This window comes from Copidosoma floridanum, unplaced genomic scaffold (genome assembly GCF_036245765.1).
Source record: "Copidosoma floridanum isolate Cflo_tuat_1 unplaced genomic scaffold, Cflo_Japanese_pri ptg000030l, whole genome shotgun sequence".
NCBI lineage: Eukaryota > Metazoa > Arthropoda > Insecta > Hymenoptera > Encyrtidae > Copidosoma > Copidosoma floridanum.
The window spans coordinates 36,055,414-36,081,948 of NW_028321907.1; the positions used below are offsets into that span (position 1 = coordinate 36,055,414).

At 37.0% G+C, this 26,535-nt stretch overlaps 1 protein-coding gene across 3 annotated transcripts in view; it reads left to right on the forward strand.

Annotated features, from left to right (window-relative positions):
* The window catches only part of GlnRS (Glutaminyl-tRNA synthetase), a 238,513-nt gene that overhangs the window by 104,902 nt on the left and 107,076 nt on the right, over positions 1-26,535 (forward strand). The window contains exon 4 of one of the 3 annotated variants that reach the window (XM_089596798.1): positions 23,677-23,723. The exons of the other annotated variants lie outside the window; for them this stretch is intronic. Coding sequence (XP_089452924.1) covers positions 23,677-23,723 — 47 coding nt within the window. The remainder of the gene's footprint in view (positions 1-23,676; positions 23,724-26,535) is intronic. 3 annotated transcript variants of the gene reach the window in all.

Genomic DNA, 26,535 nt, shown 5'->3' on the forward strand with positions numbered 1-26,535 from the left:
TTTCACTGGTAAGGAGTTCTTTACATGCATGAGTCAACTGTTTTTTTGCTTTTCACTCACACTTACATACCACTTGCCTGGCGTCACTGGACGTTCTGATGGTTTACACATCGGTACTGGATCGTATTTCAGCTGTTGTAAGCGTTCGAGCAAGGATGATTGCTGACGTGGTATTGCTTCTATATTGCGATCAACAGCTGTGTCCCTTGTTATCTCTGGGTAATTAGGATCATATGCATTCAGATCATGTGGTGTCCTTTTTAACCCTGGTGGATGTACTGATTTATGTGAGACGTTGAAGGTAAAATGAAGTTGTCGATTATGTTGAGCTTTGAAGGCTGTTTGTTTTAGTCACTTAATTTGATCGTAATCCTTTCTTTTTTTGACAAAAAGAGTACAGGTAGATCTGGGTTCCTTTTAAATGGTGCTCAAGATTCTTGTTGCCTTTTGTATTCTTAAAGTGACCTTCTATTTTTTTTACTGTTACTCCACCTCTGCTGTTTTTTAATGTTTTTCAAAAGCCATTTCTTGTCTACTTGACTAGTTGCTAATTTTATTCGACTTTTGCAGCAGCTTTGGTTCAATGTTGCACTTAGGTGCATTATTTTTTCAACTCTTGAAATTCTTTTTTTTATTTAACGTGCCGTCAAAATTCTCCGATTTCATTAAATCAATAGTATTCTTGCTTGTTTTATGATCTATTTTCTTATTTCATCAAATTTTCCTTTTTCTCACTTTGTTTCGAACAGCCTTATATTTGCCTCATTCAAACCCCTCACGTCGTCCCCTGAACGGAAATTGTAAGTAGGTGATCAGTAGGGTCTACTTAGGCTGCTTCTCTTGCCATCTGACGTCCTACGTTGGCAGCGTCAGGTGACGTTTGGTAGGCCCTAAGTAGGCTGCCTCCATTGACGTAACATAACCACATTTCAATCGATAAGTATAGATATGTACATATGAGAATACAGTCACATTGTATTCTAATCAAACAAAAGTCATGCTCCATTTCAAACGAATCATACTTAACTTTCACGAAAATTTTCTATCGCGGCATTGTTGATCACGTGTAGTTACAAAAATATAACCCTTAGATAAATAGAAATTTTATATAAATGATGATATATATGTAACATTAAATATATCTCATTCACAATTGATATCAAGTTTACAATACGAACATGTAATTCGTGAGTTAATTCTGAGGAACTATTAAATAATAACAAAGTAATGAATACAAATTAAATGCTCACACTGCAGTTAACTTTTCTTTCATAAAAAAACATATTGATTCAATTGAATGACAGATGAACTTGATTTGACGGCAGACATCTAAATGACAGTGTACAAGCTGTTGGATGTTAAGTTTCATAATCTTAGTACGGTTTTTAAATAGTTTTTATTGAAATTTTTTGAAGCAACAATTATTATTTATAATTCAGTACTTTAAGAAACTTTGTTTAGTTGACAACAAATTTAATGTCGATTGATTTTATCAGTCTCATATGTATAAGAATACTCAATAATTATTTGTATAGGACTCAATGAAAAATGAAAACGACATTTGAAACTTGTGTACCTGTGTATAATTTGACGCTACAGTTTACACTGCAATTTTAGCTAATACAACTGTGTATACTATTCGAGAAGTAAGATAAAGGTAGATTATTTAGGCTGCCTAATGAGTACCTCACGCACGCCCCATGATACGCCTACATGTATCCTCAGTAGGCTGCCTAAGTAGGACCTCGCGAACTAGAGAGGCAACCGACTTTCATTTCTGTTCGGGCCCCTTCGACGCTGAGCGGTTCAACCTCTTACATAACTTCGCATTCTTATAAATCAGTCTAGGGTAACGACATTTTAACTGTTTTTTCTCTTGTATTAATGCACTTTGCATAAACCTTTTCCTTATTCTGTTTGGCTATGAAATTTCTGAATAATACGCCTTCTTTATCCATTTTCTGCAATGGGATCCAACCAATATTAATATTCATTATCGCTCGTTTTCTTTACACGAGCATATACCACTTGCCTTGTTCTGGCAGGAATTTCGAGCGTCCCTGGCTCTAATTTTATTTTTATACCTCCCAATTGCAAAATTTTTTTTAAGTTTAAATTTCCCGCAGGGTTGACTTATTCTTGCGTCTTGTGACTCCTTCCTGGAATGCATGTCCTCGTTTCCTCGTTGTCGGTCCTGGTTATTGTAACCTGTTTAATATTAATACTGCCCCCTATGACGACTACCCCTATATGTACTATTACTTCTGTTTTTATCATCAAAATTCTGATTTTCTCCGTTTGGCCTATTATAATTAATTGCATAACCATTATGTAGCCGCTAATTGATGTAAGGACGGTTATTATTGTTGTTATGGTTACTATTATAATACTTATTATCAACATTATAGTTATTATTAGAGCGTCTGTTCAATACAATTATCATTACTATTGAAGTTGGGACCATTTTGCCGCGTAACATAAGTAAGTTATTATACGCAGTTTCAATCTTGTTCTCCCCTCCATCAGATTCTTTGCACAATTTGTCGGGTAGTTTGTCAGGGTTCGTTGTGTTTTCAGTTAGCGCATCTTAATATAGCTTTTTGCATTCCCTAGTACTATCTTTGTAGTGTCCTCTACAATATGAACACCATATATCGTCGTCGCCAAATCCACTCACTTTGTAATCTGTGTCTGTTTCATTGGTGTATCATTGGTTGCTAATGCACCTATTTTTGAATACCTTTTATCATTGTGGTAAGTTTTCTGTGTTGCATAGGAATTGTACGGCCCTTGTCCCGTGTTACTATCCTGTAGCTTCCTCTATCGTTGCTTGTCTAAGTCCAGCTACATTCCAACTCTATGTTGCCCTGAGGCCGTACATAAATTGTTGTCCACTTCCCTATCTGAATTGTTTTTAAGTACTATTTTCTCCATTTTTCCTAGGTGGGGAATTAAGTCATGGGTCATCATGATTTTATTACATGATCTTTGTGCCTGACTGTACTATTGTGCAATCGATTCACTTGTGTACTGCGTTAACATTTTCAACTCTACTAACAGCGTTTCCGCGCCCCTATGCTTCCAAATCGTTGCGAGAGTGCTAGTAAAAATTCATCGACCGTATTAAATAGTGAAAGCCGCGCACAAAACTGGTCTGCAGCTATACTCTTGAACTTACCTCCTAATGTCCCTATGAAACATTTATTACATGGCCGTGGAACTGTTGTTTTCGCTATCTGTACCATCTCTTTAAATAGCGGGAAGTTAATTGGGTTCTCATTAAATATTAGGTTGCCTCCTGATGCGATATTTACCTGTGCTAGTATGATGTGTGCATTCGAAGGCTGCATGTACTCGGCTTGCTGGTGTACTATGGAGCTGGTATGTACCACACGTGGTTGAACTGGATGTTGTTCGTCTAGAAGGAATTCCCCATGTATATTATTGCTGCGCAGGGGGAAATCAAATAACGGTGCCCTTTGCTGGTATACTATACTTTGGTGACGTACCCCTGTCAGTTCGTCGACAGGTCCTGAAATACCTAATTACTGGGTATGTGAAAATATCCCATATCCTTGTGCCATAAACTCTACGAATATTTGCAGGGTGTGTTGTTGTGTTTTTCGTTGTCCATTGAAATTTCCGAGTGTGTTTCCCGCGTGTACTGCCCTGTCCCTCATAAAGATGCTTATTACCTTTCCGGCTCCATATCCTGCGTCTTTCAAGAATGACTCACCTCCTACAGTATTACCCATATTAAAATTTTCCGAACTCGGCGCCGCTGTTTGTACAGTCGTTGGGGCAACTTTTTTTTTTGCAATACTCGGTTCCATTTTTTTCGAAAATTTTAGCATTAAAAAGTGCTGTTTTTTGTTCATTTTTTCCCAATCTTTTTGGGATTTCGGGCTATGTTCCAAAAATATGGTCAACATTTTTGACTCTGACTCATTTTCTGGATACGAGAGAATTTTGTCATCTCTAACACTCATTGCGTCACCTTGCGCTTCGTCAAAATTATCTATTGTAGATACTTTATTATTCTTTTCCATTTTCCTTTGTTTTCTGCCTGTTTGGGAGCGCTTTAACACTTATAAATTTCTGTACGATTCCTTGCGTTCCTATTCCACGATGGTAAACCCATTTTATTTTAAGTGTTATCGAGTGTCTAATTTTATTATTATTTATTCATTTATTATTTTCTCGTTTTCAACTCGGTCAATTTTCTTCACAATCCGAAATCTGTCTGACACACGATAACTTACTCTAGTGACGTGTTACCGATGTTATGAGAAGGATGTCAAACGCAAAATGAGTATAACAGCAAAAATAAATTTGTATCACACTAAAAGTTTTAACAGAACACCCTGGGACAGTATGAATATATTCGTTTATTTATAATCTTAAGTACTTTTCATATGCTTCTGGCTAGAACTATGGTGACTAAAATCCTTAACATCCTCGTTTACTCGATTTCTTACTATAGTCCCAGGTATTCTTTTACTATGGTCCCTATTTGGAAGTGGCTTTTTTCCGTGCTTTGGCAACTCCTTGTTTCGTCGATCCCTCTCGTAGCAGTTCCTTATTCACTTCGTGGCACAACACTATGTGTGTTTTCTAATAATTGCGAGAGTCGGTACTTTACCGTCGACAACGCCCGAAAAAAAAAAATTTACTTTTATTTTAATTGATCACGATGACTATCCCACTTCTAAAACCAAACTGTTACGTGGGATTGTGTGGTCTTGGGGTGCTCACGATGTAAATAGTCGAGGAACTAACATTAACTTCTTTATTTATTCAAAACAAGATAAGAACGCGTCGCGTGAGTAGGACCTTTGTCCTTGCTGGTTCCAACCAGAGAGCCAGCTTCTTTCAGGACCTTATCTACTCATTTCTCTTCTCTCTTCCACTACAACTGTCTTTAGTAGGCCCAAGAAAGAGAGAGTGCACGTACGTGTAGCTATAATACCGTAAGTGACAGTATATTCTTTCTATACAATAAAATACGGAATTTTATTATGTAAAATATGCAAAAGTTCGTTATAACTTGTTAGAATTCCTTTATTAAAGTAGCTATTTCTACCATCCCCATTAATTTGTCAACAAACGTTATCAGTTTTTCATCCCTGAGAAAGTTCAAAAGACTTTATGGTTCCGTTTTCAATGTCAATCAACAATAATGAAAATTGTAAAACTGTACACCGCATATTATTTTTAAATTTCACAACTTTAAAGTGTTTCCATAGAAATAAATACTTTATATATAGTATTAGTATAAGTAAATAGTGAAAAAAAAGTTTTAGCAGATGTTTATAATGAAGTTTATTGTTTAATGTTTATAATGTACTAATCTATGGCAGCGTGACGTTACAAGCTTCGTCAAATATTTCATATATTTGTGAGTCGTGTGCAATTAAACCTAAAGAAAAAACAGTATCCCTAAACGAACTGTAATGTACACTGTAAAAAATGCTGTAGTAAAATTACTAGTGAATAGTAACTTTTTTTACTATCCTGAGCACAGTGATTATAATATCTGATAGCGAAAACTATGTCTTGAGCATCGTAATTTCACCAGCAATGTATTTATATAACTATCCGCTAATAAAATTAATATGCTGAGCATAGGTCTCACTTTCACCTATGCTCAGCATATTAATTTTATTAGCTGCATGATAAATACAATCCGATAGTGACAGTACGTTTAGCATCCCTTGAAAAAATACGAGATGATAGTAATATTGCGCTTCGATGGTAAAAGTACAGTGATCCAAATAACACGAGATAGTAAAAGTAATATCTAGTATTAAAGTTACACGCATATATTACTCTTGATTGGGGTAAGGGAATCTCTCATTAACTGCAATGTACGTATATGCATATTTCTACCTAATTTACGGTTTGTGCTTCGTGCTCTCGCTCTGTAATCAACAATTGTGATAAGGATTAAAAGTAAATCTCTCATCAGTGCTCTTACAAATTCGTAATCAGTTAGTATTATGTATATTGTATACATAGCGAAAGCATTCGAGGAAATAAACACTTTTCAGGTTATGTATCATTTTATCACATCGTAAGTATACACCTTAGTAGACCAATAGCTAAATATTTCGGATCTCTACAAATCATCAGATTTCTCAATTGTGATGACAGTGGCGACTAGTTGAGATTTTCGACCATCATATTTTATGTTAACAGTACATTTGAATTTACGTAACTCAGTGTTTACATGAGTAAAACAACTTTTGCTAACAAGAAAACGTTTGTAAAAAGCTACTGAAATATTAAAAATAAAGTTTTTATTGGAATTTTATAATAAAAATCAGTATATCTATGAACCTACGCAGAACAATAAATATTATTTTAACATAGTAATAAAGATATTTAAATAAATGTGAAAGTAATATGCATATATATATATATATATATATATATATATATATATATATGTAACGTGAAGATATAATAACATAAGCCTTTTGGTGAAAATGAAACTATCAACAATACGATAGTGCGCCTTATATCCAAGACATGACTTTTACGCTTGGGATAGTAAAATTACTACGTGATCACAGAAAATTTCTAAAGATTTCGGCCTCGCTAAAAATTACTATCTTGACATTTAATTTTACTATCTGGAAAAACATTTTACGAACCGATAGTAAAACTCCTATGCTGAGCATAGGTCTTTACTTTACCTGTGCTGAGTATAGTGATTTTACTACAGAATTTCTTACAGTGTATGCTATCAACTGTTTTTAAACTTTGAAAATATTTAGCTACATTCGCCTGATTTGAAATGAATGTAAATAAGAGAGCTCAGAGTTCTCCGGTGACACTATATTCAGACGCCATTCTGTTAAAATACGTCGAATTCTTTTTCTTCTAACTCAAATTTTTAGCGTTGAATTAAGACAGTAATATTCTGGAATATTCACGTATGTAATTTTTTCGCAAAACTATCTATTTTATTCAATTCAAACCAAAACCATCTACATACTCTGATATTTTATAAAAAATTTCTGTATCGTCTTTATCATCACTCGCATCTGTTTTAATTATTTTACGTACTGCTTTATCTTCTCTTTTGTGAATGTAATCAAAAATTTACTTTATACTTTAATTGTTTGGAATAAAAAAAATGTATGTTGTTTTTCTAATCTCAATATGTACTGGTAAGTTAAATACAGAATTACTTTGTCCACACATAGAAAACTCTTGCAATAGCCGTGCTGCTTCCATAGGGCTTTAATAGCGACCATCTACATACTCTAATGTTTCATAAAAAATTTCTCTATCGTCTTCTTTCTCACTCGTATCTGTTTTCGTTATTTTCTATAGTACTCTATTTTCTTCCTTATGAGTATAATCAAAAATATACTTACCACTATAATTGTTTAAAATTAAAAAAATATTATTTTTCAAATCTAAGTAACCATATTTTGAAACTAAATAAATATAAAATAAGATTTGTTAGATATAATTTATCGATTTTATTATAGTGTGAGACCCAAATGTTTTTTTAAAAGTAAATACTTTATAGTTTTATTAATTATAATAGTTTTTGAAGGAAAACTAGCACCTGGTCAGCTCATCGGCTAAAGTCAATGTCGGTTATAAAGAGGTCAGTACAGTAAGTTAGATAGTTTATTGAAAACCATTATTTAATTGAACTTGGTAACAGCTTGAGTGTGCTTGAGAAAATCACTGTGCCCTGTAAAAAGTACCCAGTAAGATGGACTATGTAGTACTATAATTGACGTACGAACTAAAACTTTTTTATTACTATTTTTTGTTTGATACATGTAATTTTCACATCTATTTTTACTTATTCAATATGTTAAATAAATAGTATAAAAATAAACAAATATAACGATATAAATATAATACAATTTGTCAGATACAATTGAATCATAGTGGGTAGCCTCAGGGGTGACCAGAGAGGGCACTTAAAAGAGGCCTCAAAGATGTGAGCGGGGCTGTGATGGGGCAAGAGGGGCAAGGGGGGGTCTAGAAAATAATAGGATCGTTTTTATTGAGTTAAAATAAAGGTGAAATATTAATATTTTAACATTATTTTAAGGGCAGGCTTGAAAGATATTCTAAAATTTTAAGGGGGCAAGTGGGGATTGGAGACTTAATTTGGTCTTACAATTATCATATATATATATATATAATAGTTTTAAGACCAGAGTTGTAAGTAGAATTTATGTCCTTCTTACAACTTTAGTGCATATGTACATATATATTTATATATATCCTTTAAAATGATACAGTTAAATGTGTAAGGTATTTTACATAACCCCTCACTGCCCCCCACCGTTCTCCACTGTTCTTCCACACAACTTTTCTTTGCCCCCCACCGCCCTTATCACTGCCCCCCACACGATTTTTTGACTGTTTCAATGCATTTTTATTGTCTGCGTGAAATCTTTTTTATAATTTGACTATACAATATGACCTTGGAGTCCAGGAGGCAAATAGACGTACTTAATACATAATAACAATATACATAAAAGTACATGATAATTGACCTCTAATATCTATTCATATAGTAACAATAATGTAAAGTTCGTACGAGTGAATATAATATTGTTTGTTTAAACGGTAGATTTTTTGTAATCGACCGACCGTACCCACTAAACCCCCTTCCCCCATGCCGTGTAGCTTTAGTTCCACTCCGAAACTGCGTAAGCATTATTTCAGGGTGGAGCCACCAGGAAGACCGTTGCGTGTCAGAGCATTAACGAGCAAGCTCATACCATTTGCTAAAGGTGCCAATCCTCTCGAGTCCTAAAAAAGACTCAGGATCCCTGAGGACCAGCATCCTGTCTAGCGCTCCATAGTAGGCTGCTAATTTAGCAAGCGCCACTATAAGCATGATGCTTTCCCTTGCTGATAGGTAAAAAAACTCAGTGCAGCATGGGTCCACATGAGCCCATACTCCTGCCAAAGGCCTTTCTTGCCTTAGATGCGCCCTGATAGGGCCTTTTTCCTGGCTTCTCCTAGCGATCCTCTGAACAGAGGGTAGCTCTCACTGCTGGCTTCGTGCTTGTTGTCCGTTGTTGGAAAGAGAAAGCACCGTGCTAGGCCTGGACACTCACTTCTTCTGGTGGTTGCAGCTCTCACACCGGAAGCGAAGCTAAGACCAATCTTCTTCTTTGCAGTTGCCTGAGACATGTCTATATTCTAGGCATTTGTAACATCTTGTTACTTCAATTCTTCGTCGGATTTGGAAGCTTATGAAGCCGACTCTTACCCTCTGCTTGTCTAGCAGTTGCTTCGTCTACCGTTATTAACGCCTCTATCCTTTGGTATTTGGTTTTAAGAGAGCTACTTTATGCTCCTGGCTATTTAATCCAAAAGTCTTAACAGAAGCCTCTTTAATCTCATCTTCCTTGACAATAGCGTCCAGGTCTTGGACCTCAAGTGTCACTTTTTTCGTGCTTATTTTGATAGTTCCCTGTCCAGCTACCAACTTTTCAATTTGCTGTAAGAATGCAATCGTATCCTCTATACCTTTGGATTTTATAAGTATGTTTCCTTTTATTGTGCTGACCACACTTAAGACTGTGGCATTGGCTTTGTCAGAATCAAAGTTTGCCTACACTAACTTTAGCACATTAGCAAAGGTCTGCGTTTCGGCCATCTTCACCAGTACTGTCTCCGTCGCGTCTACTAACTTCTTTCGGTATTTTTTGTCTTTCAGGAGAACCCTTCTTGTTGACACCTGCCTGTTTCCTTTTTCTCAGAAGACATGGATTGTTGGCGTTTTTCAGGGCTGTATGATGGGCTCCTGTTTCTTTTAACTTGCTCTATTTTCTTAAGGGCAGTGTTTAGAGTCTTTTTCTGCACATGTCGTCGAAAATTATCTGTTCTATGTTCTCTGTATTGCAGGAAATTGATACACTTTCCCAATTTCTTGTTACTTTTCTTCGTTAAAAAGGACGCTTTTTCTCGTCAACTCAGCTGCTTACAAGTGTTTAAGTACAGCTTTTAGACCATTTTGAAAGCGTTTGCTGTGTTTCCATACTTTCCAATAATTGCCTTGAGCTTCTCTTTAATCTCTCTTGTTGCAGATTGAACTTGCTCAATTTCTTGCATTCTCTTCGACTTTAGCTCACAAATCCTCTCTTTTTAGAAAGGCGACCTTTTTTCTGAAAATAAGGATCTAGAAAGGGTGAAAACGAGCGCAGCAGCCCAATTTTCGCTGAAGATAGGCACCACTTGCTCGGGTCGGCCGAGAGTCGCTACTTTCCCTCAGTCCTACCCGTGGAGACGGCCCTAGCGTTGTGTAAAAAGTATGAAAGAAGTGATCGTGTGTAGTGTATGTATATGTTGGTACACTACAGTCATCCCAGCAAGACGAGTGGCAGGCATACAATCTCACGACCAGCGCAGACAACCCGCAAAAATGAGCTGGCGTATACAATGCACTAAAAGTGCCGCCATGTAGCCTCCTCAGTGGTAGTAAGCTAGATTAGTCAGCCCACCACATCTTTTTTTGTTTACGAGGCGTGCTTCTATATCAGATGTGGTTTTCTGGCATTAACCGAGCTTCATCGTCTGGCACCAGCTTCCAGGCCCTCTACACCAGCCAGAAGAAAGCCCTGCCACCCTCAGCCCGAAACAACTCATAAGTTTTCCTGTGTTAGTGTAGTTTAAATGTAATGCCTATATCTGAGAAGAATGTTATAACCGCCGCTTACTTCTTTATACGATGGAATGGTATGCCGTCAATTTAAAATCCCCTCACTCAACCTATGCTGTAAGCAGTAGTGGTAGTGGTAGTTTTTCTTTGTTTTGTGGAGAGAGGGGAAATGTATTGAGGCACACTGCAGGGACAGCGGTAGTGTTGGACTTGGTGGAATTTTTCTAATAGACTACCCATACCCACTAAAACCGCTCCCCCCATGCTGCATGGCTTTAGTTCAGCAAGCTCACCACTATTTGCTAGAGATACCAATCCTTTTGAGTTCTGAAAAGGCCTAGGGGTCCCTGAAGACCGGCACCCATTCTCTAGTGCTTCTTCGTAGGCTGTAGTCTCTGCAAGCTCCACTAAGTGCTTGGTGCTTTCTCTTGCTGATAAGCAGAACTACTCAGAGCAGCGTAAGTTCGCACAATTTTATCAGAGGGTTACTTCCTTCTTCTTTTTCTCTCTAAGAACCGTCCAGGCGAACCCTTCAACAGCCCTCCAAGTATCGGCGCCGATGATGTTTTCAGGCTTGACGGCCCTACCTAATCGGCTCTCTAGCTGCTGCCGCTGCTCGTGCCACCGCACACTAGAAAAAAGTGTGCTCCACTGTATCATTTACCCCAGGACAGTAATCGCAACTAGGTGTTGGTCTTAGTGCTATATGGTGAAGATATGCATTAAACTGTCCATGTCCCGGAAGGAGCTGGGTGAGGTAATAATTAACCTCACCATGGACACGCCCAAGCCATGGACGCAGAGCTGGTATAAGTCAATGTGTCCATCTACCTACAGCAGCCATGTTCCACTCCTGTTGCCAGCGTTGCACGCTTTCTTCCCTTCTGACATCGTTCGACTCTGTCCCACCTGCCATAAACCCGGTTCTGCGCTCAAAGAACGATGGGTACAGTTTTTGCGATCACCATCATGGTTGCCGAAATCACTGTGCGGTACGCACAGGTGATCCGCAAGGCCTCGACCCGCTGCACAGATGTGAGGCATTTCCTAAGCCATGCCACCGACAGCGCATCTGCCGAGACCTCCGAACCGTACAGCATGATGGAGTTCGCCACCGATGTGAGAAGCTATCTTTTGGATTCTTGCGGCCCACCGATGTTTGGCATCAGTCATGACAGAGTCCCTGTTACCTTTAGGGCCTTTTCCTCGGTTCTCCTAGAAGTGTTCCCTGACTGTGAGTCGAGAATCAACCCACACTCCGAGGTACCTGACCGCTAGGCTCTCGCAGATGGCCGCACCCACGACGTTCACACGAAAATTGTCGCCAAACCATCGCTGTCTAATGAGGACAACCAGTTTCATTTTTTGGCCCGCCAGCTCGAAGCTGTGGCCCCCCAGCCACTCTGACACTCTGGAAGTCCCCCACTGGAAGCACACCGTCCTGGAGATAGTTGTCCAAAACCCTCTTCAAGTAGGCCGAAACCTCCTGTTCGCACAGTGCCCTTTTTATGTCAGACCATCTTGCTGAGCTAAAGGCATTCTTAACGTCTAGGGTGATTAGGACACAAGCATTCCTTGTCTTGTGAGGAGCTTGTCATGCCCGTTTTACACACTCCAGAACTTTAGTCAACGTGTGGCATGTTGATCTGCCAACCTTGAAACCGTGCTGGTTATCTGCTAGACTTACTACCTCTCGCAGTCGCGTTCGGATCAATTGCTTCAGTATCTTGCCCGAGTCGTCCAGCATGCACAAAAGCCGAAATGACGCTGGAGTCACAGGTGGACCATTGCCTTTGTCCAGAAGAACGAGGCGTTGGATCTTCCATGGTCCGCCAAATATGCCTGCTTTTAAGCAAGCATTAAAATATCTAGCAGAACGTATAGTTTCTCCGCTGCCACGATCTTAAGGATTGCATTAGGTATTCCATCCGGACGTGGGGCCTTTTGTCCCTGCAGTGCTAATAGGGCCGCTGACGGTTTCCTTTGCATAAACAATGAAACCTCGTTGACTACGACCGTTTTAGTTCGCTCTTCTTCCAGATAAACTGGGAAAAGCGCCCTGACAACGTCCTGCATAAACGACGGCTCCATAAGCCCCACCTATCCTGAGCCACTCAGTTGTTTGGTAACCATGCGGTAGCCCAGGCTCCAAATGTATCTGTCGACCTTGGCAACAAGCTCGTGACAACAACGGATTTTGCTTTCTTCCATTGCCCTCGCCAGTTTTTTCTTTGCATCCTTGTAAAGTGATCCCGCCTCCTTCGCATCTTGCCTTCGCTGAAAGCGCTGGGATGCGCGACGGAGTCTGTGACACTCCTTCCGCATGTCAGCGATTTCCTTGGTCCACCAATATTTCGGTTTCCAAAATAAACTAGCGAATTTCCATGGCATACTTGCGTCACACCATTATTTAATGCGTCGCATAGTGGACCCCACAAGCCGCTCAGCCTCCGCTGCACCTGAGATTGTGTTTAGATCAACCGCAGTGGCTAGGGCTTCGCGTAGCGCTACTCGATTGAGTCGCGCAACATTCCACCCGATAGTTCGCGTGCTGAGTGCCTCTCATGACACAGCACCATGCAACTCACCAATGTATAATGAAATTAACTGATGATAACTCGCTGAATAGTCCTCCAAAACCCTCCAGGCAGATACCCGTGCTGCCATTCCCGGCGTTGCGAGCGTCACATCGACTATTGAACCCCTAGTCCCTATTTGCCTGAACGTCGCCTTACTACCAGCGTTCAACACGGTGAGGTTTAGGCTCAAGGCCATCTTTAACACCGCCCGCCCTCTGGCATTGGTTTGCGTCTAACCCCAAGCGGTGGCCTTGGAGTTCAGATCACCGGCAATGACCACGTCGCCCATCTCCTCAAACCCACGCACGGCATCCTCTAAGGAAGCGAGCTGCTCTCGGAAGATGCCGATCGCTATATTTGGGGAGATGTAACAACTTACATAGGTAACACAGCCACCCCTAATCCACGTGAAGCCAATCCTGGCTCCGAAGTCAGAAACCGGGAATTTATCTCCGTCGCAGACCACCACGGCCGCCATACCCGTGAGGTCGCCGTACCAGCATGTTTCCGGGTGGTCACAATACTGCTCACTTATCATGAGCAGTGCTGCTCCCCAGTCCTGGGATTACTGGTCTAGTATCATCTGCGAGAGCCAGAACCTCTGTAGGTTGCTCTGTAGAATTAGCGCCATTGCTTCCGCTTGTCTCCTTCAGCCGCACTGAGGGCTGCACATACTGCAGATCCTGCCATATGGTGGAGATCCGGCGTTGGGGTCACCTCTCGGCACAAGTAGCACTCCACTTCTTTAGTGGGGTAGCCACCAGCCTGGTGTCCACTGTTACCATACCTCCAACATTACCCAGTCCTGTTTGTGCAAGTTGCCTGCAAGATGCCTAAAGCCCAGGCATCTGAAGCAGCGATCGGGCCTACTCTTTGCTGGGCTGATCCTGCAGTTCACCCAACCCAAATGTATATGGTCCTTTTGATTAAAGATCGCAGTGGCCGCCGAGGGCACCTTAACATAGGCAATACGGTTATCCCTGACGCTGCCGGCTGATAGTTGCACGACAAAGTCGGGGCACCCCCCCCCTTGCCAAAGCAGCCCCCAACCGCCGCCACAATGTCCGCCTCCGTGACCGTAGGATCAATGTCACGTATTACCCAAGTCTCCCGTGGGACCAGAGTCTTGACGTCCTCACTCCCCTCTGTGGCATCCTGTGGGGCTGCTGCAAACTTGTCCCTTTTCTCGGTGGAGGTTTCCCTCAGTTCGACAAGGACGCCTCCAGTCCTTGTCTCTTTGATGGCCTTTACCCCCGCCCCTATTTTTCCTACATTAACCTTCTTCATAAGGGCTAATACTTCGGCGTACTTTTTCCTCTCGGAAGGTTTAACCAGGATCGCCTCAAACTTGGTCCATAAGTGTGGTTTCTTCCAGGTATGTTCTCTACCTGCAGCCGGCTTTACCACGTTGTCAGAAGTTCCTTTAGTTCTTCTTTTCTTTACAATTTCTGTCTATTTCTCTGGGCACTCTTTTCTTGTGCTCTCCCTGTCTCGGTTAGGTTGGAGACAGCGCAGGGGTCGATTTGGTTCCCGTATTGATAAAAAAAAGTTGAATTGCGTCCCGACCATTTTATCTCATGGTTGAATTGCGTCCCGGCTATTTTATGGCACATTAGTTCTCCCCTTTGGGAAATAATGTTAAACTGTGTAACGTACTAGATTGACTGTATGGAGTAAATTCGATGAATTACAATAATTTTTCCCGTCACACTTTATCCAGGCTACGGACTGGCAGTACAACAATGTATGTTAGTACTGGCGTGTTTACAAAATTTTTTTCTCTTTAATGAAATAATTATGAGTGTAAACATTAGTATGCAATGTTAAACTATATTGAATGACTATACTGGCAAAATTTTTTTTGATACTTTCTAAGAAACAAAACAAATGTGATATCCAACAACCCCGGATACAACCTCAATTACTAGATTGGTAAAATATTTTTGGTAATCACCTTAATACATAGAAATCGAGATATTAAACCAGTTTTATAACTCATCATTTTTTCTTGTAGAAATGTTTCTTTTTCTACAGTCTCTTTCGATTTAATTTTTGAACTTCTGATTTTTTTACGAACTTCAATTTTTACTCTTTTTATCGCTTCAACAAAAATACACAAGTTCATCTGCAAAGAATATAACATGCTATTAAATTTTAAGTGAAATGATCCACAATTATTTGTCGTTCTACTAATGGAAGATTTGAATCTCGCCCACATTGATGGAGGTCTAGGCACGTCATGGTCAATATAATTATTTAAAATATAGTCGCAGAAATCCACTACTCTAGGGTCATCGGGCATAATGCTCGTTAAATCGTCGGTAAAAGATTTACTAACATAGTCAGGATTTAAAAATGGTAGCCCAAAAAAACATCTAAGAATACTTCTAACTTCTAAATAATTAGTCTTATAATCGTTGCTTAGACCCAGTTGTTTAATTTTTTGACCCCAACTTGCCACCAACAACTAGTGTCACTCTTTTGGTGCTTAGTTTGACCGTTCCCTGTCCGTCTATCGACTTTTTAATTTGCTGTGAGAATGCAATCGCATCCTCTACACCTGTAGCTTTTATAAGTACGTCTCCTTTTTTTTGCTGACAACACTTTAAACTGCGGCATTGGCCTTGTCTGGGTCAAAGTTTGCCTTCATTGACTTCAGCACATTAGCAAAAATCTGCACTTTGACCATCTTTACCAGTACTGTTGTCGTTGCATCTACTCTCTTCTTCTGATCTTTTTTGTCGTTCAGGAGAACCTCTTCTTGTTGGCCTCTGCCTGTTTTTTTGTCTTTAAATACACGGCTTATTGGCGTTTTCCAGGGCTGTATAGTGGGCTCCTGTTTTTTTTAACTCGCTCCATTTCCTTAAGGGCAGTGTTTAGGGTTTGTTTCTGAACATATCGTTGGAAATTATCTCGCCTTTGTTCCCTGATTTTTAACGATTCGAAGCAATTCTCCCACCTGTTTATGAACATTTTTTCATCCAAAAGTACGCCTTCCCTCATCATCTCTGCTACTTCAAGTTGTTTAAGCGTAGCATTCAGACCATTTATTACAGCGTCTCTCGAATCTCTCTTGTTACCGATTGAACTTGCTGAATCTCCTGCTATCGCTTAACTTCAAGCTCAGAATCGTTTCTTTTCATCGATTCATGCTCATTTTGAGTCTAGTTGCTGAAGACCGTCACGTTACTACCCTCGTTGACGTCACTGCCTATGCTTAAAAGGCTTTCTATTCGCTCGCATCTGTAAGAAAAGGCGATGGGACATTTAACAGCCCTTGTTGCCCGTGAGCCACGTCTTTGTGCCCCCCCCCCCAGCATCCGTGGGGCCAAGTCACCCGGGCTTGCACCGAATCAGAACTACCGGCAGATTGTCTCAGAGAAGTTACCGCCTGGGGTACAAGTTTGACATTGACGTTATTTATTTTTTGTTTTTTTTTTTTGATCGTGTTGACTGGTAAAAGTCTTTTTTCCAAAAATAAGTGTCTCGAAAGGGTGAAAACCAGTGCAGCAGTCCACTTTGTTGCTGAAAATAAGTGCTACTTGCTCGGGCCGGCTGGGAGTCGCCACTCTCCCCCAGCTCCACCCGTGGAGACGGCCCTGGCGTTGTGTAGAGAGAGTGTGGAAGTGGTGTATGTGTGTAGTGTATGTATATGTTGGTACATCACAGTCAATGCAGCGAGACATGCGCCAGGCATACAATCCCACGACCGGTGCAGACAACCTGCCAAAACGAGCTGGCGTATAAAGGCACTTAAAGTGCCACCATGTAGCTTCCTCAGTGGTAGTAAGCCTAGATTAGTCAGTCCACCACATCTTTTTTTAATGAGGCGTGCAGCCAAATCAGATGCGGTTACCCAGACTTACCTGAGCCTCATCGTCTGGCTTTATCCGCTGTCAGGCCCGCCACGCCAGCTCGTGAGAGACCCTGCCACACGCAAACCGAAACGACTATGGAGTATACCTGTGTTTGTTTAGTAAGAGTGTGATGCATGTATCTGAGAAGAATGGTATAACCACCGCCTACTTCTCTACATGACGGGGTGGAGAGTGGTTAAGACTTGTCAAGGTTACCACCATATCAAGACAGCAGGCTGATTCTAAGTGGCTTGGACGGGGGATCATCTTCTACTGGCCCTCCAAATCGGCTGGTTTTCATTCGGGGATCCAAACAGCTCCCTTCGAGCTCTAGTCCCTACACGCATACACTACTCATACTCTCATTCATTTTTTAAAGCTCCCCCTTTTTTGTTTTCTCTTTTGTTTTCGGGGAAACCCAGTCTCTCATACATTCAGACGAATGATCACCTTTTTCTTCAGAGCCTACCTCATTCCATGACAGGCACCCCCACCAACGACAAGGTATTTGCAGATCCTAAAGGGCGAATGCAGTGGCACTAGCAGTAGCAGTAGTAGTAGTAGTAGTAATTTTTTTTTTTTTTTTATTTCTTTTTTTTATTATTTTTTTATTATTTTTATTTATTTATTTATTTTTTTTTTTTTGCTGAAGGAGGGTGAATGCATTGAGACACACTGCAGGGACAGTAGTAGTGTTAGACTCGGTGGATTTTTTTTATTAGACTAGCCATATCCACTAAAACCCCCCTTATGCCGCGTGGCTTTTGTTGCACCCTGGAACTGCGTTAGCATTACTTTAGGGTGGAGCCAAAATTTTGAATTAACTGAGCGGGGAATGTATCGCCTTACTATTTCATAAGTCACGCAACTTACCAATATGGTAATAAATCTGACAGCATTATTCATATAAATTTTTTGATGGTGTTTTTGAATATTATTTGTGAGGGTCCTTCACTTCATTCATTTCATTTGACCGTTCGAGTAATAGTTATGTTGAAAAGAAATTTAAGTATATGTGTGTTTTTGCAATATTACACAATTGCAAATCACAAAATTATTTAACTACAAAATCGAAGTAGAAATAGTATTTATAGAAAAATTGGAAAATAGAGTTCTAATACCACAAATCACTTGAGATACAGGTTATTTTTTATCGTTACTTTTTGTACTGTACATAAAGCAATTTTCTTTTATTTATAGCATTGGCCATGACAGTGATAAATTGCAAGGATAATGTTTTAACAGTGTTGATTTATGTTTGAAAATATTTTTATTTGCCGACGGACTATTGTATTGTATGTGGTGGTATTATGATGCAAAACTAAAAATGACATATTTATACGAATTAAAAGTGATAATTTCTAAGAAAAAGGCAATGTTGTGGGGTAAAACCATTTTATTTAAAATGTTTATAAGAAATATTTATAATTTATTTATGTTAAATACAAAAATGGTACAACCGTTTTATGGTTTAAAGAAGAAAAAAAGCTGAAGCACAAATTTCTATTGTTTTTTTAGAATTTACAGGGTACAGAGAAAGCAAACATCTTCGTAGTCAAGAGCGCTACTGGTGATAAGTGCATTACATAAAGTTATGACGTATACCATGTGAGATATATTTTAATACTTTTTTCCATATTTATATAATAACATAAATTTTAAAAAGTCGACGCACTGGAAACTCATCAATTAAGAATACTGTCAAAACTCAATTCTCAAACAATTTACATAGTTAACAAACTCTGTATATTGACTTGAAAAATATCATTAATAACTATAAAGTTGATCTATCTGCCTTTTGTGTGGTATTGAAGTGATAGATATTGTATGATTATAATAATTCATCCCAAGAGTTTTGAAATATGTTTAAACTGTGAAAATAAATTTTCCCAAAATTCATGAACACAATCAAGAAAAGAAGTTTTTAAGATTGACCATATACACTTATCAAAACATTAAAAAATATTTTTTGAAGAATTAAGTGGATGTGTAGAAATAAAGTTTCATACAACGAAAGAAAATTAAAAAATTAAAAATACAGTTTATTTCAATTATTGTAATGTATAATTTATAATAGTAATGATTAAAATAATAAAATAATAGCTAGTAAGATCATTAAAGACCGAAAAAAAAACTTTCTGAAAAAGTTTTAAACATAAAGTTACAATTTGTTGATGGGGAGTTGGCGCGCGAAGCAAGCAGGGAGACAAAGACCCACCACTATGTACATATTCCTATTTTATATAGTTCTTTTGGTAAGTTAAGGCTCCAACAATATTTGCCTCACAAAAACCGGGAAAATTCGCTTTATTTTTCTTAAATCTTAACCCAATACCTTTTTAGTGTGCACCACACTACCCTTTACATGATAAATGGAGGCTTCAAAACAGCCCTTTTTGTTAAACCTTTGCTCTACATCAGCTCGGCTATAAGCACAGACATTATTATTTTATGGAAACTCACTGCTTTTATTGTATAACTCCCTATATTATTCATTTATAATTTAACCGCATACTTTTTAAAGGAGAAATACACTGCCCCTTTTTAATTTATCACAATTCTCAGAATCGTCAAGATACCCGTATTTCGTACAAAATCTAGCTCTCTATCTACTTAGCTGAACGTACAAGTTATAACTTGACGGAAACTCTTATTTTCTTTATAAAACAATACTCATATTTCAATTTAATATTAATAAAGTAGTTTTTATAGAAAAACCGAATTTTGTTTTTTAATATTAAATGAAAAACCAAATTTTCACAAAAGGCCTCCGGAGTATTTATGAATTAGTTATTTATAGTATAATGTTGTTGAAATAGATAACAAAAATTTGTCTGACGATTAAATTTTGACACATAGTATATAGAAAATATTACTTTTATCGTTGAATGCTGCAGCTGTTAAACGTTTTTTGTCATGGTGGCAAGTGTTATTCTAGATTGAATTAGTCGGAACAGATCGATTTCCGTACGATACTCTTTCCTATGCTATCTTACAAAGGCTTTAACCTTAGCTGTGTGATTAAAATATTATGAGGATAAATAATAATTATTATTTGCTTAAAAGTATTTGGTTTATTTTTTAACCCGAGTCTTTGATCTTATTTAAAACATTAGAGTTAAACAGCATTAGAAAGACTCCCATCACGTCAAAACCAATTAAATGATGGAAATTTAAAATGTATTTTCAATCTATTACAAATAAAAACTTTTGTTCATACATTTTTAAATATTTTAAATATTTTAGAACTACTAAGTTTAAGTAGTGCAAATTTTTGTTTGACTTTTACGTACTTATTTCTATTTTATACAAAATAAAAAATTTCTTTCCAAACTTCATTTTTGATTTCTAAATCATATTCACGTCACATTCTTATAAAAGTTCCGTTTTTTTTTTTGCATTTAAAAATTTTACATACAGTTGACCATAGTGGAATAAAGATTTTTTTATGTATAGTCTTCTCGAAACTTTGATCTTAAGATTTGCTTGTAGTCGTTGAAAATGCTAAAACTCAAGGAAACTGCTTCTTGTATAGATTATGCGGTTATGACAATGTATTTTGTGTATAAGAAGCTATTTTTAGAACTTAAACTTGAAGTACAATTTTTGTTTAGTTTTGATTTATGCTTTATTATTATAATCTAGTAATTAACTTACTTTTAATCTCGTACCATTGAATTAATTATCAGCTATACTAAAATTTCTTATCAATATATTTATGGTTCTTATTTTTAAATGCAGTTCATGGAGTGGACGGCTTCAACTAATACCGCTTAGAATTTAAGTAGGAAATTTCGTTCAAATGTTCTTATCATACCTATCGATACCTTTATGTGTTGCGTGTACTATGATGTAATAAGTTCTTACATCTTTTTATAAATGTTTAAAATTTGTATCGTTCAAGTGTATTTGTTATGAAAATTAAATATCACGCTTTTTGTTAAACGATTCATATCAGATATTTGGATGTTTGCATATAATTCTCAATATTTGTACATAGATATTAATTTGAAAGCTTTTTCAGAATAATTTAAGCTTCATCTTAGATCGACGAATCTATTTCTCTTAATTTTATTTCTCAGGCCAATTGATAGAAACGGTATTGACTATCGTTTAAATCTAAAGTTTAACGAAAGCTTTTATGACTGCTTTTTTGTATGAAAGTAATAGAGATGCAGTATAAGTCGAATCTACTGATATGATTTTTTTACTTTAATAAATAAGATGATAAATTACTGTTCTCTTCAGAATGGTTTTTTCTGAATTTCCAGGACAATCAATAAAAAAATTACTCAGATATGATCGAAAAAAAATTTTTTTTATTATTATTTTACTAAAATATTACATTTAATATATTCAATAAAAATTTAATAAGTACTCACAAAGTGCCACTTTATGAGTGTTACGATTTTGTATTAAGTTAATTTTTTTGAAATAGTGAATTAAACGATAAGTATGATTTTCTTTATATTTAATAATTTAATTCATTTTCGGAAAAGCACGTTTATTTTTAACATCAAGTAGCGTGGTAGCGATACAGCAGTGAGTTTGAAAAGCATGCTGTAGCGACTGCTTACTATTCACTTTTATATTCGATTACTGAAGTTTCAACCAACAAAAAAAATATTTTTCAATATTTTACGATAGCTTAAGTCATGCAGTATTGCATTGTGTATGCTTGATTATTATTCTTAAGGAAAATTTCAGCAAAACCACCGTGATAACATGAAATGTGATTGCATAGTACTCACAAATTGTGTCAAGTTCAACAGTGAATCTCTTAGTTAAGAGGCGCTTGTATCATAATCTATTATTCGTCGCTCAGTTCCGCTAATGTAAACGCATTATCACCCTGCATTGATAATATTATGCAAGTGTTGTTGTAATTTTTGTCTGCTTATTTATATCAGTTAAATCCAGCTACAATTAAGAATGTTGACACCAGCATTTTTAACTAAGAATTTTGTTGCTGGTACCATTTTAAAACGCAACAGCTGAACTGAGACTACAAGACTTATCAAAGTCAAAATACGATTAAAACTTTTTAAATACATTTTTATTCCAGTACATCAAATACATCAAACGAAGTCTAAAAATAAGTTATAATTCATAAATAGATACATTTTTTCTTAATTCATTTCTATGAAAAATATACATTAAGGTGGCACTTACGTTAATTTATTGAAACATAATTTAATATATGGACAGCACGTAAAGTACAGTTACAAGATTGAGGATGTGCTCACTTAACAAACACTTAACAGTAAATTTTAGAAATGTCTATCAACATGCAAAGGATAGACTGTTTATCCTAAGCAGCAGACCCCTGGCCTTAAAGCTTACTCCAAAAGAAAGAGAAGTCGAAAGCAGATTACTCTTTCTACATGGGTCTGACTGCCTTCATTTAGAATAAGCTGTCTATTCTTCATACCTCTCAAAAAGCAGCCACATACCCTTTAGCCAGCCTCCCTCGCATAACATTTCTTTTCAAGTATTTTCAAGAAATGACGTGGTTTTCTACAATTAGTAAGATCTAATTAGACGTATTTTTAGTGCCTGCTTAACAATTAATTAACTAACTTATGTAGAAAAGATTCTACTAATGGAATTATCTGTTTGAAGGGTGATGGCTTGGCATGCAGAACGTAGAGCCCTACTAGGATGTATACATATATATATATATATATATATATATATATATATTGTTCCGGATCAATCGAGCATACAGTTTGAAGTGAAATATGTCAAAGTTTTTTTTCGTTTAGTGTGTGTAGGAAAATATAAATAATGCGTTCGAATGTAAAATGACAAGCGTTGTGATATTAAAAAAAGTTGTTTTGTTCTTTAAAAATAAGCGTACGTCCTCCTCGGTTCAGAAAAAATACTAAATCTGTAAGGATCATACTAGTTGTTTCAATGAAGTAAAGTTTTCGTTTTTGAAAATACCTTTATCTCTCATCTTTTGGTGCGTGGTAGTTTTGTTAGCTACATTTTTTGGTGCATTGGCCAAGAAATTAAACCTGTGAGTCGCGCAAAGGAAGCAGAGATGAAAAAAAAAAACAGAGTTGCCATTGGGAATTCGTTGTAAGCAATCTCGATTTCCCCCCGCAAGAATGAAGAAGTCAACCGCGTTCCTAAGAACGTCGACACACTGATTTTTTGCACGGAATGGACGAAGAGTTTTCATCTTGTTGGCGCAGCTTTACACACCTGAGGGTCAAACGCCGTTCCCGTAACCTGGACTTCTCGATTTTGCTAAGCGGCAGTGCGTTCGTGCATGCTGTAACCTGGACTTCTTGATCCTGTGAAGCGGCAGTGCGTTCGTGCACACTGTAACCTGGACTTCCTGATCCTGTGAAGCGGCAGTGCGTTCACGCACGCCGTAACCTCAACTTCCAGATCCTGTGAAGCGACATGTCGCTTTTTTATTCAACATAACCTCAAAATACTGAAAAAAAATTTTTCAATCTTAAATTTCCACTGACATTGCTTATAAACACATTCACCAGGGTTGATTAATTTTTTCTAAATTTTAACTTTACAATACAGTCATAATTATGGCATAGAATGGGATTTTTCTACATTAGAGGTTAGGTTACCAATTTGTAAAATTGAAAAAAGAAAATCGGGCAAAGAGCGATCGTTGCAAATCATCTGAAGATTACAATAAAAAAAAAAAATCCAAAATTGGTTCATAATAGTGAGCTGTAGGTGGTTTTGAATAATTTTTTTTCGTTTGACCCCAGTGTGCGACAGTGCGTTCGTACCCATCGTATCCTCAATATCCTGATTCTACTAAGCGGCACAACAACAGTACAATCCCTGTGATTTCGTCTTCTAGTACTGAAAATTGTCAACACGATCCCACGTCTCACAATGCCCTGTCGATTCTGAGCCAATGGCTGATGATGGAGTAAAGATACTACTTCGAGCACCTTCAGTGTGGTCTTATGTGCCGAATGGATTCTAATGATGATGATTATTCTTTGTTTGTGCTGCGAAAAAAATTAGTGAGAAGAAAGGTAAGTGAGCGGTTTCCCTTCTCTCGCATGGGTGGTACTTGTGGAGCAGATGAATTAGCGAGGGGAATAAGGGTGTGCTGGCGGTTTCTCTTCTCTGTCGCGGCCAGTGTTTATAATGGAGAAAGAGGGGAGCAGGCAGTTTTCCTTCTCTGTCATGAGGGGTTTTCCAAAAGCACAAACATGTGTAAGAAACGGAAGATGAGTAGACGGTATCCTTTGACTTTGCAGACATGTCACTGTAGCAATCAATTGAAGATTTCAGTCGCGGGCCCACATAAATTAGACATAAGTCTATTTGCGTTGAATTTTTTAAAATAAAGTTTGTTGTATTGTATAAAGTTTTTCAATGCATTGAAAAATACAAATAAATAAACGATATTTTATTCACTTTAAGCGCAATTCCGAAATCGCGCCTGCACTCGGCACTTTGAAAACGATTGGCCGTGATTAGAAAAGAACAGTGCTATTAATTTATTTCCACATGCTTGTAGGAAAGCGACATTTAAGGGTTAACCACCTGGTGAATGGAGCCAGAAGCTCGATTTCATAATAATTACCTTTTCTCATGATAACCAATCGTTCTCAAAGTCTTGAAAGAATCTTGCGTAATTTTATCACGCACATCTTGTCTTTAACATAAATGCCAACAGTTAGCTGTGATGCGATTGGCTTTGCGTATTCGAAATTCTAGAAAAACTTTTATTTATTTATTTATTTATTTTTTAAATCAATTTGTCTTTTACAAATTTAAGTAGCTGACTTATCAAATGTAGTCCATAATTTATGACGATTATAAGTTTGAATTAATAAAGCTACTCAGACCCTTTTACATCATATATTTGTATGGTATAAACCTAAAGTTTGTATTAGGGGAAGGATGTTCTAGATTAATTGATCACACAGTTATTTATTTATTTATTTTTATTCATTTTTATTTATTTATTTCATACTCCGCCCTTTCGGGTTTCAAGGGGTTCCGTTAAACATTTAACATTCTTTTAACATAATAATTTAATAATTTTTATATTATCTTATATTATCTTAATTTCTATTTGCACATATTTCATATTCTACTTTACCTTTATACTATATAATCATTCATAAAAACAAACAAGATCAATTTATAACCTTCAAAAATTCAAAAAAAAAAAATCAAAAAAAAAAAAATTAAAAAAAAAAAAAAAAAAAAAATATTAATCTCCTTTCTTTAATTTGTCCTTTTAATTTCTTAAATTCTCTTTTCTTCACTGCACTCCATTTTTCTTCTCGACCTCTTTCTCCTGCAATTCATCTATTTCTCTTCTTTACAATAAACTTTCTTCATTCTCCTTGTCTTTTATTTGTTTTTTGCTTCCTTTCTATTTTGGATAAAACGTCTTAATGACTCTATCTCTTTTGCATCATGGCTTAGTATTTTCTCTATTTCTTCCTCATTTCTCGTATCTCTATAATTCTTTAATATGTATCTATAATCTTCTTCTTTGCATAATCTGCACTTCTTATCCTCCTCTCCTTTCCAATATTTTCTACCCCTACATTTATTTCCGCACCTAAATCTTGCTACTAAATTCGTATCCTTTAATAGCATATCCTTTTTCAAATATCCTGGTTCTTTCTCTGTTCTTTTATCTTAATATACCTTGTTGTACCGAGAATTCTCTATCTTCACCATTCTCTTCTCTTTTTCTTTTCTTTCCTTGTTCTTTAATATTTTTTCTCTTACTTCTTCTTTAAATTCCACCCCTTTCATTAATCTTGTTTCTTTTATATTTTTATCACGTTGCATTTCCACTTTTTTTCGATTCTTTTCCTATTTTTCATCTTTCTTTGTCCTTATATTTTTCTGTTATACATTCCTTAACTAATTATATGTCTGACTCCCTAATTTTCTCTTCAAATTTTAGCGCTTTCCTAAGCGCCTTTGTACTAATCTTTTCTAATCTACACTCCTCCATCACTATATAATTTTGCACTATTGCTACTAGTCCTAATATCCATTTCATATATCTTCTTTGTACACTTTCCAGCCTTTCTTCTTCTTCCCAACCCCATACTTCCGCATTTAACAACGCTGTTATTTTCCACTAGTGCTGTAAATAGTTTTCTTCTATTGTAGCTATTCTTAAATATTCTTTCACCTACGCTGCATACATTTTTCATGTCGATTACTTCTTTCCTCTTCCTTTCTTCTATATGTCTATCATTCTTCCTATTTTTCTGTAGTATATATCCTAGATAACTTATTTTATCTACTTTTTCTAATTCCTTACTTTCCCACTTTCATCTTCTATTTTTTCCCTTTCTTTTTTCAAATACAAAAATTTTTGTTTTTTTCTTACTTAAAATCATTTTCTTTTTACAGGTATACCTCTTAAATCTTTTAAGCATCTCTTTTAATTTTTCTTCTCCATCTGCTATTAATACTA